At 39.6% G+C, this 15,959-nt stretch overlaps 1 protein-coding gene and 1 non-coding gene across 2 annotated transcripts; one reads left to right on the top strand and one right to left on the bottom strand.

Annotated features, from left to right (window-relative positions):
• The first annotated feature begins 353 nt into the window (after positions 1–353).
• Positions 354–426, top strand: trnat-ugu. Its single transcript has one exon. It is a non-coding gene; the product is annotated as a tRNA-Thr (tRNA).
• Positions 427–5,699: 5,273 nt separating this feature from the next.
• Positions 5,700–13,831, bottom strand: LOC122884848 (1,25-dihydroxyvitamin D(3) 24-hydroxylase, mitochondrial). The gene is made up of 12 exons (XM_044215286.1): positions 12,655–13,831; positions 12,312–12,502; positions 12,078–12,171; positions 11,885–11,978; positions 11,452–11,543; positions 10,997–11,108; positions 9,567–9,712; positions 8,547–8,713; positions 7,804–7,882; positions 7,297–7,494; positions 6,996–7,107; positions 5,700–6,148 (listed from the first exon to the last, which is right to left on the bottom strand). Exons 1-11 carry the CDS (start codon positions 12,910–12,912, stop codon positions 6,997–6,999), a joined length of 1,542 nt encoding a protein of 513 aa, XP_044071221.1. The 5' UTR covers positions 12,913–13,831; the 3' UTR covers positions 5,700–6,148; position 6,996.
• Between the last annotated feature and the right edge of the window lie 2,128 nt (positions 13,832–15,959).

Raw genomic sequence — 15,959 nt, 5'->3', positions numbered from 1 at the left:
TCATCTGCACACGAGCTCAGTTGCTGTTATTTAAATGGTTAAATGGTTCCAAATTAAAAATACACATACTGTATATATTTTTCTCACTCCCTTCTTGTGGTATCTAGCCATCCAGAAACTATACTTGTGCTTTAGAGATCTCTTCCTCCACCCCATTAGGTGATTTCACATTCGTACTTTCCACGTTGTTATAATATTTGAAACAATATTTCAGTAAAGTCATTAAATGCGTTTAATTTATTTTCCCATAACAGAATGATTTCTTCCGCAATACTGAGATCTTATTATGGTGATACTGTATCTTTACTCAAGTACATCTGAGCCTAAGATGCAAATAACTAATTGGTTACTGTGGCTCTATAGCTCAGTGGTTAGAGCACTGGTCTTGTAAACCAGTGGTCGTGAGTTCGATCCTCACTAGGGCCTAACATTCCTAAATTTGAGAACATCCACTGTTCTGGTATTTGTAATGTCTCAAATTTGCAGCACTTTGGCATCTCCTTTACAAGGGCAAGTGAATTCATATTAAGTGTTTATACTATACCTCTAATACAGTAAAAGTACATAATAATTTGGAACTCTATGTTAGTGTGTCTCATTGGATATTTTTTACTGATGCGTTAATGTTTTCGCCGATTAACGTGCAGCTAATTTTAAATACTATAATTTTATATATTGTTGGGTAGTTCAGCTAGTTAAGTTTTGTAAAATCTTGATCCTCAAAGTAACAAAGTAACTATAACAAATAAAAAAGCCAAATAAATGTGGTGGAGTTAAAAGTACAATATTTCCTCTGAAGTGTGGTGGAGTATAACTAAAAAGTACCACAGAATGGAAATGTTCAAGTACTGCTACAGTATTTGAGTAAATGAACTTTACTTCCCAGACACAATTTATCACCTACAGTAGTGGTTTCCCAGCATTTCCCAGGGGGCCCCAAGATAAATCTGAGGGGTCAGAAGATCAATAGGGCCTGACTTTCCACTCAAGGTTTCCCAACTGTGTTGAGTACAAATCAGCTGAATGGAATTAAGTGTGTGCTCCTCACAGCACTGAAAAAACACCTTTGAAAAAATCAACAGTAGCCTCTGTTTCCATACAGAGTGTCCCTGTTACTCTGTGTAATCGACAGACCTCACTGTGAACAGCTTTCACAAGGACTATTTCTTTAGAGGAAAGTAGTTCTAATGAAAGCAAACTTAAGCAAATAAAACCATAAACTAAACTCAAAGTTGAATGCACTTATTGTAAGTTGCTTTTGTCCAAAATGACTGTCATGTCATGTAACTATCTGCATGGTTATACCACTAGAGGTACGTGAAAAATATTTTTTTTGTGATTTGGTTGGACAATAATTACAGGCCCTTAGAATTTGCATTGACAAAAAGGTTATTCCCATTCATACGTGCACTCTTGAATTGTCAGTAACATTACAGTTTTATTTGCTTATATACTTGAATACCATTAATGAAAAAATTGACCTATATTACTTGTGTCACTGATGTAAACATGAAAAACTTTGGTTTACTTGTCTGAATATTTTTTTCAGATGTTTTTCCTTTCATCCAAGAGGCTCCATCATTTCTCCTGACTGGTGAAGCCTCTTGGACTTGACTGTGAAGCAGAGGCATTTTAACCTCCTCTGACTGGTTCACATGTTGATGTCATCTGAGGTCACATGTGAGTCTTTAGGTCACATGGCAGTCATGTGAGAGTCATCAGAGTTGCATGAATCAAGGTGTGAATTGGTGTGAAACTGCCAGGGAGGGGGGATGTTAGGACAACAAATGGGAGAAGCTTAGTGGAAGTGGAAGCTCCTTTATAGTCTCATACAGTACATTAATAGATTGGTAACATCGATGCATCAACCGGGACACGCCTGTTATCCCACCAAAAAAAACTAAAATTTTAGCTCATTTTCCAACACCACTTATGGATAGCCAACTTCAATAACCTCATGAGTCACAAACCATGGCAACAACAAGTGTGTCCTCGCCATTTCTGTATTTGGTTGTGTTGTCGCATTTTGCATTTTTTTATCGTAAATGCTGCGCTGTCAAATTAGTGAAGACATTTTTGTAATTTGCTTGTGTTTTGTCTATTTGTCTTATGTGTTTTCTTAAATTGCAGCGCCAGGGCCACCATATCTCTCAAATCTTTATTTAAATGGAACCACCTGAGAAGTTGGGGGGGAATCATCAGTCTTTGGTGAAACTGCTAACAACTCATCATGTGAGAAAGGGCCCCAACCAGACACAGTTTTTTTTGGTAAGGAGTCACAAGACAAAAAGGTTGGGAAGCACTTGTTTAATATATGTATATACTGCATGTAACAAAGCATTGTATTTTGTATCATGTGTTGTTTTTCGTAGAATCTTAATATTAAAAGTAATTAGTAACTACACCTGTCAAATAAATCCAATGAAGTAGTTTGTATTAGTCTTGACCTTAGAATTGACTCACAAATGTCGGGCCACATGCTTGTTCAGCGGTTGTTGTCTCTCTGGTGTGAAGGTTTGTGTGTAACTTGTAGCATATGTATCATTGTTCTGCTCTTGGCAGGGTTTTTTACATTTTCATATTTTACATTTATTTTTAAATTATATGAATTGTTGAAGAGGAATAGTAAAATTCAGTGCTTATCTGTTTTCACAATTCCCCTTCTGTTTCTCTTTTAATTTTTAGTTTAGTTATACTTTCCATTCCAAATATATTAACATGACGTATAAGCTCCTCACCTCATAACTCACTTTCTTAACATAAGTAACCCTGTTAACTGAAGCATACAGTAACAGTAGACAATGATATTGTGTAACATGATTTTGAGATTGTAGGATTAGGTCAGTATAGTAAGACACACACTGATTATGAACCAAGAGTAATAGATTAAATATGGTTTAAAACACACTGAGACTGATTTAAATACATTGGCCTGGAAGAGCTCACATGGATCCACAAATACTGTATAGCATATATCTCCTCATTTGTCATCTTCACCCATCTGAAGTATAGTACAGGCAACATGTGCAACATGGTTTAATCTAATCTATGGATATTATTGACAATATTGAGCAATCATCGTCAGTAGATTACACAGAGTTATTACACTTTATCACACGATTGCACGAAACACAGAGAACAAATGTTGATAAAGGAAGATTTGCTCCCTGCAGCACTTCCTGTGTCCTTAAATAGGTTTGTGTCATCATCACGCCTAGAACAGCCTTTTTTCTTGAATGAACTAAAAATCTATTGATCGACTCCAGACTGTACAGAACTCAGCTGCCAGGCTTTTAAACAGAACCAAGAAACGTGATCACATAATTCCTGTTTTAGCCTCTTTACACTAGAACTTAAGATTTTACTGATTATGTTTAAGGCACTTCATGGCCTCGCTCCCTGCTATATCTCTGACCTCTTAGTACTGTACGCGTACCGTCCTTTCTTAAAACATGATTTTATCAGAGAGCCTTTCCTGATTTTACTTGAGTCTTTTACTTACTAAATTTTTTTATATATATGTATATATATGTATATATATATATATATATATATATATATATATATATAGATGAGATGAGAGCCACTATCCAGGATGAAACATCCAAGATCCACAAGTACATCCAAGATAAGGCCCCAACAGATGACGTGCTCAGGGAATGTCTCAGGCAATGGGGAACAGAGGAAGACGTGCTGGAGGAAGGACCATCATGGGAGGACAAACCCCAACACGGGATGTACCACCGGAACAACTGAAGTGGCTGATATCAAGAAGTCCTACCAATGGCTAGAGCGGGCCGGACTGAAGGACAGCACAGAGGCACTCATCATGGCTGCACAGGAGCAGGCCCTGAGCACCAGAGCAATAGAGGCCCAGATCTACCACACCAGACAAGACCCAAGGTGTAGGCTGTGCAAAGAGGCCCCTGAGACAATCCAGCACATAACTGCAGGGTGTAAGATGCTGGCAGGAAAAGCATACATGGAGCGCCATAACCAAGTAGCTGGCATAGTGTACAGGAACATCTGCACTGAGTATGGACTGGAAACCCGAGGTCAAAGTGGGAAACACCTCCAAAGGTGGTAGAGAATGACCGAGCCAAGATCCTGTGGGACTTCCAGATCCAGACTGACAGAATGGTAATGGCGAACCAACCAGACATCGTGGTGGTTGACAAACAGCAGAGGAAAGCCGTTGTGGTTGGCGTGGCGATACCAAGCGATGGCAACATCAGGAAAAAGGAACATGAGAAACTAGAGAAGTACCAAGGGCTCAGAGAAGAGCTGGAGAAGGCCTGGAAGGTGAAGGCAACAGTGGTGCCCGTGGTCATCGGAGCACTCGGGGCAGTGACCCCAAACTGGAGGAGTGGCTACAGCAGATCCCTGGAAGAACACCAGACATCTCGGTCCAGAAGAGTGCAGTACTGGGAACAGCAAAGATACTGCGCAGAACCCTCAAGCTCCCAGGCCTCTGGTAGAGGACCCGAGCTCGAAGGATGAGACCACCCGCGGAGGGTGAAGGACAAAGTTTTTTTTTATATATATATATATATATATATATATATATATATATATATATATGAGTATGTAACAATGTTATATTACTGTATAGCATTGGATTATTATTACTGATGCATTATTGTGTAAGCAGTATTTTAATGTTTTAGCTGATTGTTGATTGCTGAAAATTAATCTGCAACTATTTTGATGATCGACCAATTATTGAAGTAATATTTCAAGTTTCAGCTTCTCAAACGTGAGGATTTTTCTTTGTCACGAGTGATGGTAAACTTGATATCTTTTGCTTTTGGTCTGTTGGTCTGATAAAACAAGCAATTTGAAGACGTCACCTTCTGCTCTTGGAAATTATAATGAGCATTTTTCACTACTTTCTGGCACTTTATAAACAAAATAATTTATTAGTCGAGGAAAATAAAAGATGGATCAATCTGTAATGAAAATAATCATTAGTTGCAGCCCTATTTTCAATGTAAATTGTAAAAAAAAAAAATGTAAATGGCTGCATTTTTACAGCACTTTTATCCGAAGCACTTTACAATTTTCACACATTCTTGTGTCTTGCCCAAGGACACGTCGACAGGAGGAACTGGCATTCAAACAGACTGATTGATCTAAAATGATGTTTATTTTTTCTTCTTTCTTGTTTCAAGACACAGACACTCTTTTCTAGAAAATTCCTGAAACAAGTTGAATTCAGTTGGAAAAGGATTTCAATTCTGACTGTACCTGCAGATTTGTTCACGTTTTAAGTCAATCAAGTTTTCAGCATTTAGTCAAAGACAGAAATGACTCAATATGATGGAGACATTTTAACAGGGTTGACTAAAGGGATAAGAAACACTCTTTTTTATTCTGCTCTTCTTCTTGTCAAATACTGGATACTTTCAGCTCTTCAGGCCTTCAAATGAAACAGTCTGAGGAGAAGAACTCATAATTCACGTCCACACTGAAGCCAGAACCTGTGATGAGGGATTCACAAGCAGACGTCTCTTCATTTTAAGGAGTCATAAGCCAACAAGGTTGGGAACCCCTTATCTACACAGAAAATACATTATGCTAAACACGTGACCATTCAGCTTTGTTTGAAAATATTTCATCAAAAGCTTTTCCTCCTCTGAAAAGGATTTATATTTATTATATTATTGACAATGCACCAGTTTGAAAAATAAACACAGGCATGGCTTTAATACATTTATTATTGTTTGTCTCAGTGAATAAAATATGTCTCTACATAAAACAATGTACAATATTACAATCGCACTTTATATACACAATGAACAATAAACATTTGCGTAGCCTATATATACTGTATATAACAAAGTAATAGTTTGACATTTACATACACATGTCTGAGGTGAGGACATTACATTAAGATTTGAGGACAGCTGCCTTGGTACAACATTCAATTTGTACATAACAACTGGTATTTTGGTCAGTCATTAACAGTCATAAGTAATAGTTTTAAATAAGTTTGAGGTATTTATGGTATGATTACATGTATAATAATTTCTGTGTCTTTTTCTTTCTATTTACACAGCAGCAATACAGGGAGTCACTGGACCATCGGGCCATGGCAACAGAGGTATCATCTTTCTGTCACTACGTCCGGAAGAGTTAAATATTGAGCCTGAGGGGGAAAGGAAAGAAGAAATAATTCATTTGTGTGAATGCAACCATCTTGGTGTCGTTTTGTAGTTACAATGAATGAGAAAGCTAGATTAAACTCAAATTTCCCAACAAAAGAAATATGAGACTTGAAGTAATAGTTTGACACTTTGGGTGATATGGACATTTTCTTTCTGGTGGAGATTGAGATAAGAAGACTGATACCACTCTCATGTCTGTACGGTAAATATGAAGCTACAGCCAGCAGCTGGTTAGTTTAGCTTAGCACAAAGACTGGAAACAGGGGGAACACCTAGCCTGGCTCTGGCCGATGGTTCCAATGGTTGCTCACTAATTAGCATATGTATCTCATGTAAGTGTAACCCCCCCTCCCCAAAAAAAACAAAAACAAAAGCAATTCGCCAGAGGTTATGTACCAGACTTTTTCTTGCGACCAGTAACTTCCTGGATTCTCTGCTGGTTGCCTGGCAACTGCTCAGAGCCGAGAAATAGTCAGACACATAACCCCCCCAAAAAAGGGTGAATTCTCTTTTCTAAATTTCGTTTTTTGTACAGACGAGCAAATAAACGTGTTGTGTGTATAATGTGTTAATTAGTTTAGCTTTAGAGTTGCTGGTAGGTGGATTTTGTTACCATTTGACAGACCCAGTCTAGCCGTTTCCCTCTGTTTCCAGTGTTTGTGCAAAACTAAGCTAACCAGCTGCTTGCTCCAGCTACATATGTACTGTACAGACATGGTATCAGTCTTCACATCTAACTCTCGGCAAGAAAGAGAATAAGCACATTTCCCAAAATGTCAAACTTTTGTTTTGAAAAAGCAAAAATGGAGATCCAAGTTTTCTTCTCACCTCATCTCTTGATGAAGGCAACAGGCAGTTCTCTGTTTGGAACCAGAAGTCCTGAATGGATGACGTCGAGTGGCTCATTATCTGTTGCCACAATCTCATAGTCTCTGACCAACTGTGAGAAAGACAAGCAGAGTTGGATTTGATCAGTCAATTCAAGCTTCAAGAGTCATGTGACAGAAAAATCAGAAAGAATCAGTCGGTAGTTCCAGTTTGAAACTACCCACCTTTACAATGCTTTCATGTGACTGATAATTCTATTTGATTGAGTTGATAAACTGAACTGAACTTTGTCTGCTCTTACCCAGCACATGGCCAGCTGCAGCTGCAGCTCTGCCAGCCGTCGGCCAATGCACATCCTCTTTCCGATGCCGAAGGGAACGTGGGCAAAGGGGTTGATGGTGCCATTCTCCCGCAGCCAGCGCTCAGGTTTGAACTGCTTCCCGTCATCGAAGTACTCCTCATTGGAGCCCAGTGCGTGGCTGTTTATCATTAAAACTGTCTGTAAATTAATGAAAATAACAATTAAAGCAATAGGGTTTTTTTTTTGGAGCTGAATTTCCAATACTTGCTAAAGAGAAATGAAATATATAGTACAGTAGATTACAAGAGTAAAGTCCAATAAAGACCCTGTTACTGTAAATCTGATCCTTCCATGCAGTTGCGCATGCTATTAGAGTTGCTCCCTTTAGACTTTGTACAGTAAATGTTTTATAGGTTTATAGGTTTTTGCAACACGTTTCATTCAGACATCAGTCAAATGTAAATGAATGCAAGAATGTAATCTGCTCATGTCAGGTAAGCCACTTACTCCTTTGGGAATTGCATAATCTCCCAACACAGTGTCTTTGTCCAGGGTCCTGCTGGTGAAAGGGACTGATGGCGATAACCTGTAAGAATTTGAAAAAAAAAAGTATGGGAATATGGCCTAAGTGAAGCTATATTATAGCATGACACACATATCTAAGCTGTTTAACGGAAGCTAAACATAGTCCGATGTTTTTCAGAGTGCAAGATGAGGTGAGATATAATCTCCAGTCAGAGCTCATATACATTCCCTGCGTGATGTAGTTATGGTATTAGCCTTAAATAACATGTTAGACAACTTGTGACTACACGAGACGATGAGAGAAAGTGGACCGCATAAGGGGTTAGGAAGTGATTTGAATGTGACCACACGGTAGATTTTAAGCTGGGACCACTGTTTGTTGCTGGTCATGCCACCATATCTCATGAAGCTTGTTTTTGAGGCAGTCATGGGTGTGTGAGTTTTGCCTCTTATTCTCTGTGGTACTGGGTGAAATCATGATGCAGCCAGTGAGTCTGATTTGAAACTGCAGACTGTTTAGAAAATTCTAATTTATCGGTAGATGTTATGTCATGTCATGTACAGCTACAACCATTTTTAACTTGATCATGAGCTGTATAACTGGACATACACTGCTTTTGAAAGTCACTGCAGTCTCATTTATTGCTGATTATTTCTCATGAACTCTAGTAGCAGCCAGGAGTTTCTGTAATTTTTCCCCCCACCATAACCCTGTTTTACTGTACCTCATAGACTCCTTGAGGCAGGCCTTGAGGTAGGGCATGCTCTTGATGTGCTCTCCACATGGGTCCTTTTCGGGAGGCACCACCTCTCTAATCTCCTCCAGCAGCTTCCTCTGGGCGCTGGGGTTACGTGACAGGTTGAAAATAGCCCACAGCATACTGTTGGCGGTCTGAGAAACGTAAACATAGCGAGAGAGAGAGAGAGAGAGATGGAAAAAGAGAGAGAAAAAGAGGGAAAGAGTCAGAGAGGAGGTGTCACTTGGTGAGGCAGCTACTCTAAGTGCATTCCTCAGTGGGGTCCTGAAAGGAGCTGAGGAATGTTTGGGGTTCCTCAAAGGCTCCTCAGTTACATTCACACCACATTAATTTTCCGCTTTGAAGCAGTGTAACTACAGCACTGGTTTGTTTTTTAGAAGCTGAACTGTTTTTTTTCTTTCCCTACTCGAAGGAAAATAGGCGAAAGGTAAAATATTTAAAAGGTTAACCTGCGTTCATAACTGTATGGGTGTGCGCTGCAGCTATGTGATAAAGAGCAAAAAGCTGGAATAATCAGAAATAGCTTCAAAGGAATAGTTTGACATTTGGAGAAATACGTTTTGCTATCTTGCCGAGAGTTAGATGAGATGATTGATACCACTCTCATACATTATCTGTCCATTAAGTATTAGACTACAGCCAGCAGCCAGTTAGCTTAGCTTAGCATAAACCCTGGAAACAAGGGGAAACAACTAGCCTGGCTCTGTCCGAAGGTAAAGCTCACTAATTAACATGTTATATCTCACTTGTTTAATCCATTCCTTTGGACAGAGGCAGGCTAGTTGTTTCCCCCCATTTCCAGTTTTTTATGCTAAGCTAAAATAACTGGCTGCTGGCTGTAGCTTCATATTGAAGGGACCTATATGAGAGTGGTATCGATCATCTTAGCTAACTCTCAGCAAGAAAGCTATTTAGCGTTTTTCCCAAAATGTCCAACTATTCCTGTAAACTAAACATGTATTTTTGCAGTACAAAATTTTTGCTCACCGTCTCAACTCCTCCAATCTGTAACTCTGTGATGGCTGCATACAGCTCCTTCTTAGAGAGACAACTGTGGTGTAAGATGTCACCGATTAAGTCATCAGGAGCTCTGGCGGCGTTCCTCTTCAGCTTCTTGTCTATGTAGACTTTGGCTGAGGAAACACAAAGCAGTAAAGATGTAATCATGCATACATATTAAGTTCTATGCCAGTTAGCAGTATTTTTCTAAACTGTATTCAGTGTGTATCTGTGATGTTCCTGACCGCTGTTCCTCTTTCTCAGTGCAGTTAGTCTGGAAATTCATGACAATATTTGCCAAACACAGAGTTTTCTCTGACACTTAAATATTACATTTTTTACTGATGCACCTGCATTGAGGATTCTGATCATTTGGTTTGTTTGGAGCTCTGTTAGGTCTCATGTTGCTTTAAAATCTCACATAACAAAGCCTTGATTTTCAGACTAGAGCTGAAACAATGAGTTGATTAATTGATTAGTTGATTGACAAAATATTAATCTGCATCAATTTATATGATTGATGAATCGCTGTCAAGTAAATATGCCAAAACATTTGGTGGGTCCAGCTTCCCCAATGTGAGGATTCAGTGCTTTTATCTGCTTTACATTATCGTAAAGAATAAGAATATCTTTGAGTTTTGACTGTTGGTCCGAAAAAAAAGACATTTTAAGCCTTTAGCTTGGGCTCTGGGAAATTGTTATGGGCATTTTTTGGACTATTTTCAGACATTTTCAGATAATATGATAGAAATAATACATCCAACCTATGTTGCAGTGTTTGTAATCTGGATTAAGTTAAAGTCCTCTTCTTTGGGTTGTCTATGCCCTGTATGATTTGAGCATTAGAGTGTACGTGAGCATGGCTAGTTGCAATGTTTAAAATTCATGAAAAAAAACCCAGTCTGACTGACAGTCCGCTGCTATTAAAAATACTCCAAACAAATAATAAAACTACCTCACTCGCTCTTACACAGCTACTTTTTTCTTGTGAAGTTTGCCAACAAATGTCGGGAAAGTGTATGTTTATATGCATGTTTTTTGAGTGAGAGGTTGTAACAAGCTACATCCAAATAAACAGCACAAACAGCATCATCTTATTCCCCCGCTACCCTCCCACCCCCACCCCCGCTACTACAAATATTTGGCAGATTTCTCCCTCTTAGGTCATGCGGTTTACTACAACTCTGACCACCATTTACGCAGAGTGCCAAGTACACAAAAAACACTGAGGCACCCAGTTCAAACCCGCCCACCCTCTGGACTTCTCTATCTATCGTCTGGCTGGAACTGAGTTCAAACTGGTTTGTACGGCGGTAGTGGAGACAAGCTGTCCTAGAACTTTGTGAAATGAGAGGAATGAGGGTTGTATTTGTGCCATTTTGTAGTGTAGTATTCTTTTTTTTCTTTTTTTTTTTTACCTGTGCTGAAAATGCGGTCCCATGCTGCAGTGTGGTCCTGCCATGTTTTGGTGTTGAAGCTCTTGTGGAGCTCCACCGGTGTGACCATCATCATGCCAAATGTGCTCATCATCTACAGAGAAAGACAAAGAGGGTGTTAAATCTAATCATCGTCACCCACACTGAAAATCTTTGATGCAATCCTTTTCGAGGTCTTTTGTTCTTGCACCCACTGCCCTGTGAGACCTTTGTGAGCCTTCACTTATCATCTCTTGACTGTGGATGATAGTGGCTTGTCCCAGTAAATCCCACTAAATACAGCCACACACCAAACTGCTGCATCACAGTCTGCAGTTCAGCTGACGAACCTGATGAACTACAATGTTTCAGTCTCAGTGTCTCACAGATCATCCCAAGTGTCCTCTTCTACAGTTACACATTTCTGCTATGAGTGGAATAACAACAGAGGTACTCACTGTTTTCACAGCTGTGATGAAGTTCATGGCTTCCTCGTTGACTTTCTCTTGCAGCAGGCCAAACCTCTTGTCATAGAGGATGAGGCAAATGGCTGAATGACAAAGACAAGCAAAGAATGAGAGTCAGAGCTAAATTTATGGTTCAGGAAGACATTTCATTTAAATGGAATTTAAAAAGGGTAATCTCATTTTTGATTTAATGTTTCTACCTATATGATTGTAGATATATCACAAATGATGCCAAACATTCCCTTGTTTTTCTGTTTTGTCTTATGTGAAAGCAAATTGAATATTTTTGGGTTTTGGACATTTGAAGACAATTGTGATGCCATTTTTCGCCATTTTACAGTCTAAACAACTAATTCGCACATTAATGAGAATAATCCTTACTTGCAGCCCTAATGAATATCTGAACAAAAATAGTTGAACTTACTCTCAAACGACCATTTATTCAGTTCGAAGTACAAGTCTTCAATCTTTCCATTGACGTTCACTTGTCCAATTCTGCCAACGAAGTCTACCAACACCTGTATTTACGGACAGAAGCTGTCAGTCATCGATCACAAACAACCAAATATAAATCGTTGTAAACAGTAGCTGAGTAATTTTAAGTATCTCAACCTTACCTGATTTATTTTGCGATCAAGCTTCACCACCTCTGTCGGCTTCATGAGTTTCTGCTGAAAAGCGCTCCTCACTCTCTGCCAGTCCTTCCCCTCCCTGCAAATCAAAAGTTTGGATTCCCCCTTCAGTGCGCTTTCACATAAAACAGTTGTGCCTCTACTTGCGCTCCGAGCTGCGCCCTGACGAGTTATGGACATTTCCTATATGAATAAAGGAGAAATCAAACGCCTACTTACAGAATGAGGAGTCCGTACGCCTCGTCTCTCATGTCTCTGTATGCTGTCCAGGGTTTGATCGCCAGTCTCTGAGGGTAACTGCCCTCCTTCCTATACAGCGCCTCCAGCAAGCAAGGTGAGCCAATGTGCACCGACTCAAAAGAGCCGAGCTTCAGCCGGAAAATCTTGCCGAATTTCTTGTGATAATCAACCTATAATAGATTTAAAGAGTCATTATTCAGTCAGAGAACGTGCTTTTTTTATTCGTTTAAAAACACTGTCGTTGCTTCAGACTTAAAAAAAAATTCTGCAATCCCTTAGAAAAAATAGACAACTAGAGAAAAAGTTAGTAATTTTACTGTACCAGTGCCTCGTGTTGTCTTGTCAGACCTCCTTTCCGGAGAAGTTCAACCAGACTGCCGACGAGGGGCCAGTTGGTGGGTCCGGGAATCGAGTCCAGACTGTGCGCTCTGGAGGCAGCGTGAGGGCACCGCGCAGCCTCCACAGCATCCTTCTCCTCCAGGACGCACACTGAGGATGTTGGTTTGAAGTGCTGCAGTCCTACAGACTTCTTTTTCAGCAACTCAACAATCTGAGGAACTTTTTGGATCTGCGACCTCATCCTCAAATTGGTAGATTTGTTGTTTTTTAAAAAGCGGAATAACCTAGGCCTTATGTTTAACAGCAGCTCTTCTTTATTAGCTTGGGAGTTTCTTGTTTCTTGGAAGTGTCACACCTTCACACCAATATATACCCTGCGAGTGTGTATTCCTGCCGTGCACAGAACCAATCAGGGACCGGTCCTGCATGGTGTGGCCGTCGAGCCCACTATTCATTTATGGATCAACGTTGGGAGGATCGTATGACCCCAGAAAGACCGAGGAAGTGCCCCCCGCTTTCTAAATAAACACACAGGCCACATCGGAGGTGACGCGGTTCGCTTGAACCGTGTTTCAGAGTGACCCGCGATTGGAAGAACCTAAACTTTGGCAAATACTACTGCCACACTTCTGCACCGTGGACAAATATTTGACAGATTGCAGGTTGTGTGTGTGTTTGTTTACTTTGTTTGTGTTTTGGAGTGTGTGTTCTTTGTAGAGAGGTGAAGGGTAGTAACTGGGCACTTTCAATGCAATTGTCCTTTTGAAAGTTTATTATAATTTCACATCTAAGCCTATTAAAAAACATCTAAAATACAGAATTAGTTAAACAACCCTCAGAAACATGTCATTCAGTTCAAAGGTTTCCAGGTCTTTCCATGTCACCTCTAATGTTAAAATCTAATTTGGATTTTCCAAACTATTCCAGCTCTTGCAACATTAAAGAAATTCTAATAAGTGCACGTAACACAAAGCAAGCAGGTATAGAACATGAATAGAAACGCTGTTAAATTTATCATTTGATCAATTTTGTTAATCAGCTGTTTGATAAGGCTTTTCTTTAGATGAGTTAATGGGTTTACCTTAGGTGAAACACCGCTTGGATATCACTCTCTCCCTGCTCTCATACACACACACACACACACACACACACACATTACACACACCGCCCCCTCAGAGCTGGCATGACTTAAATAACATGTGCAGGGGCCCCCTGTTGTTACCCTGTAAAAGTGCTCATTCACTGTCTCTCAGGTGGCATCAGAACAACCTTGAACCTTCACTGATGTTTGTTGCCCTCCCCCCCTTCCCACCCTCCAAAAAAAGGAAAAAACATCCACACACACATTTGTTCATTTGCTCTCTCTCAGATTCAGATCATGCTGTTCAACATATGGCATCACATGATTTCAGGCAACTTTGGCAATTTGTATTTTTTGTGAATTTATTATTAATATCATACACAGCCTGTTGAAAAAGTACAGTTTCACTCACTTTATCATTAGAGGAATAGTGCAACATTTGGGGAAATACACTTATTTGTTGTCTTGCCAAGAGTTAGATGAGAAGATCAATGCCTCTTTCATGAAGCCAGCAGCCAGTCCAGACAACATAAGGAAACAGCTAGCCTGGTTCTGTCCAAAGGTAACTAAATCCACCTACAATGTTAACTAACAACTTTTGTTTGTTTAATTCGTACAAAAGCCGAAAAAACAAAAAAGTTGCAGTTTTATGCAAGTTGTGTGCAGGACAATTTTTTCTGTGACTTCTTTCGGTTTTTGTGCAGATTAAACAAACAAGACATAAAGTATTGATTAGTGAGCTTTACAGGTGCAGGTAGGCAGATTTTGTTACCTTTGAACAGAGCCAGGCTAACTGTTTCCCCCTGTTTCTAGTCTTTATGCTAAGTTAAGCTAACTGGCTGCTGGTGGTAGCTTCATATTTACCGTATGCATCTAACATTCGGTAAGAAAGCAAATAAGCATATTTCCCAAAATGTCTAACTATTATTTTCAGGGTACTCTGGTAATTTGGTAGTGCACCTCTATAAAGTGGGGAGACTATATGTCTGACCAAAACTGATGAGGCAGAGGCTAAAATATCTTTAGTATTAGTCCTTATTACCGGTCAAACTTGAATGGTAAATGTATGGACTACTTATATAGTGCCTTTCTAGTCTTTCCGACTACACACTGCACAAACACACTGGATCCTACAGTTCTCAAATTGCGAGATTGTCCTCCCAAGAAGAATGACAGCGTCAGTTGTTTCAGGCAGAGCCCAAAAACAGCATGTTTACGTTGAAGTGTCAAAGTCCTCAAAGGAAGAAATCAGGTGACGTCATTATATAGCAACAAAGTCCATATAGGGACGAGGTCGGGGTGGATGGATGGATCAACCTCGACCTCAGACTTTAACATGAGAAACAGCTGTTCGTTTCCTGTTTCCAACCCACAGACAAGGTTGTTTTCTCAAATGACCAAAATAGTTCCTGAACATTAACCATGTGTTTATCATTGTAACCATGACGATGAAGGTCCCCTAACCTAAACAAAGTAGTCATTTTAACCCAAACCACAATGTTTCCTTAAACCTGACCAAACTCATTTTTGTGCCTAAACCTAACCAAACCTTAACCACAGTGATGTAACAGATTCATTTTTCAACAGTGATTTGTAACAGTTTTGGAAAGCACAGACAAATGATGTCGTCCTGCCGTTAGGCACGTCATATCAGAAAACACCTCCCTGTGTCGTTCTAAAGGGCATCGACAAAATGGACAAACAACAAATTTTGTCATTTAATTTGGAGGACTTGTTGAATAATGCAGCTCAAAAGCAATATTTCATTAGACTCTTACTGCCTGGTAAACATCCAAGTCTTTCAAGCTTCAGGTGCCCAGTTTGTAACAGGATGTCTGTTAAAAATGTCTCAAGCACAAGCTGAACTAACCCCTGATGACATCACTAGGGTAATTTTCTCTTTAAAAAGCTCCTCTACAGCCACAGAGGAAATTAAAGAACGGTGTTCAGAAGCTGAGTAGCACTTCCCAAGACAAGTAATGTGCCCCTTTAAACATATCTTCTGTTTCCAAGTACTGTACACTTTGGGTCTTTACCTGAAATGCAGGAGTTTAGTAGAGGTAAATTATACCAAAATGACAAAAAATGATGCAGTTTTGTTTTTCACTATTGCATTGATTAAACTGATTAACCACAGGGTAGAGCTGAAATGATGATGGACAGAGCATTTTTTAATGAAGGATTAATTGTTTCTGTTAAAGCAATAA

This window comes from Siniperca chuatsi, linkage group LG2 (assembly GCF_020085105.1).
Source record: "Siniperca chuatsi isolate FFG_IHB_CAS linkage group LG2, ASM2008510v1, whole genome shotgun sequence".
Lineage (NCBI taxonomy): Eukaryota > Metazoa > Chordata > Actinopteri > Centrarchiformes > Sinipercidae > Siniperca > Siniperca chuatsi.
The sequence above is the reverse complement of the archived record's forward strand: the minus strand, read 5'-3'. Positions and strand labels throughout refer to the sequence as shown.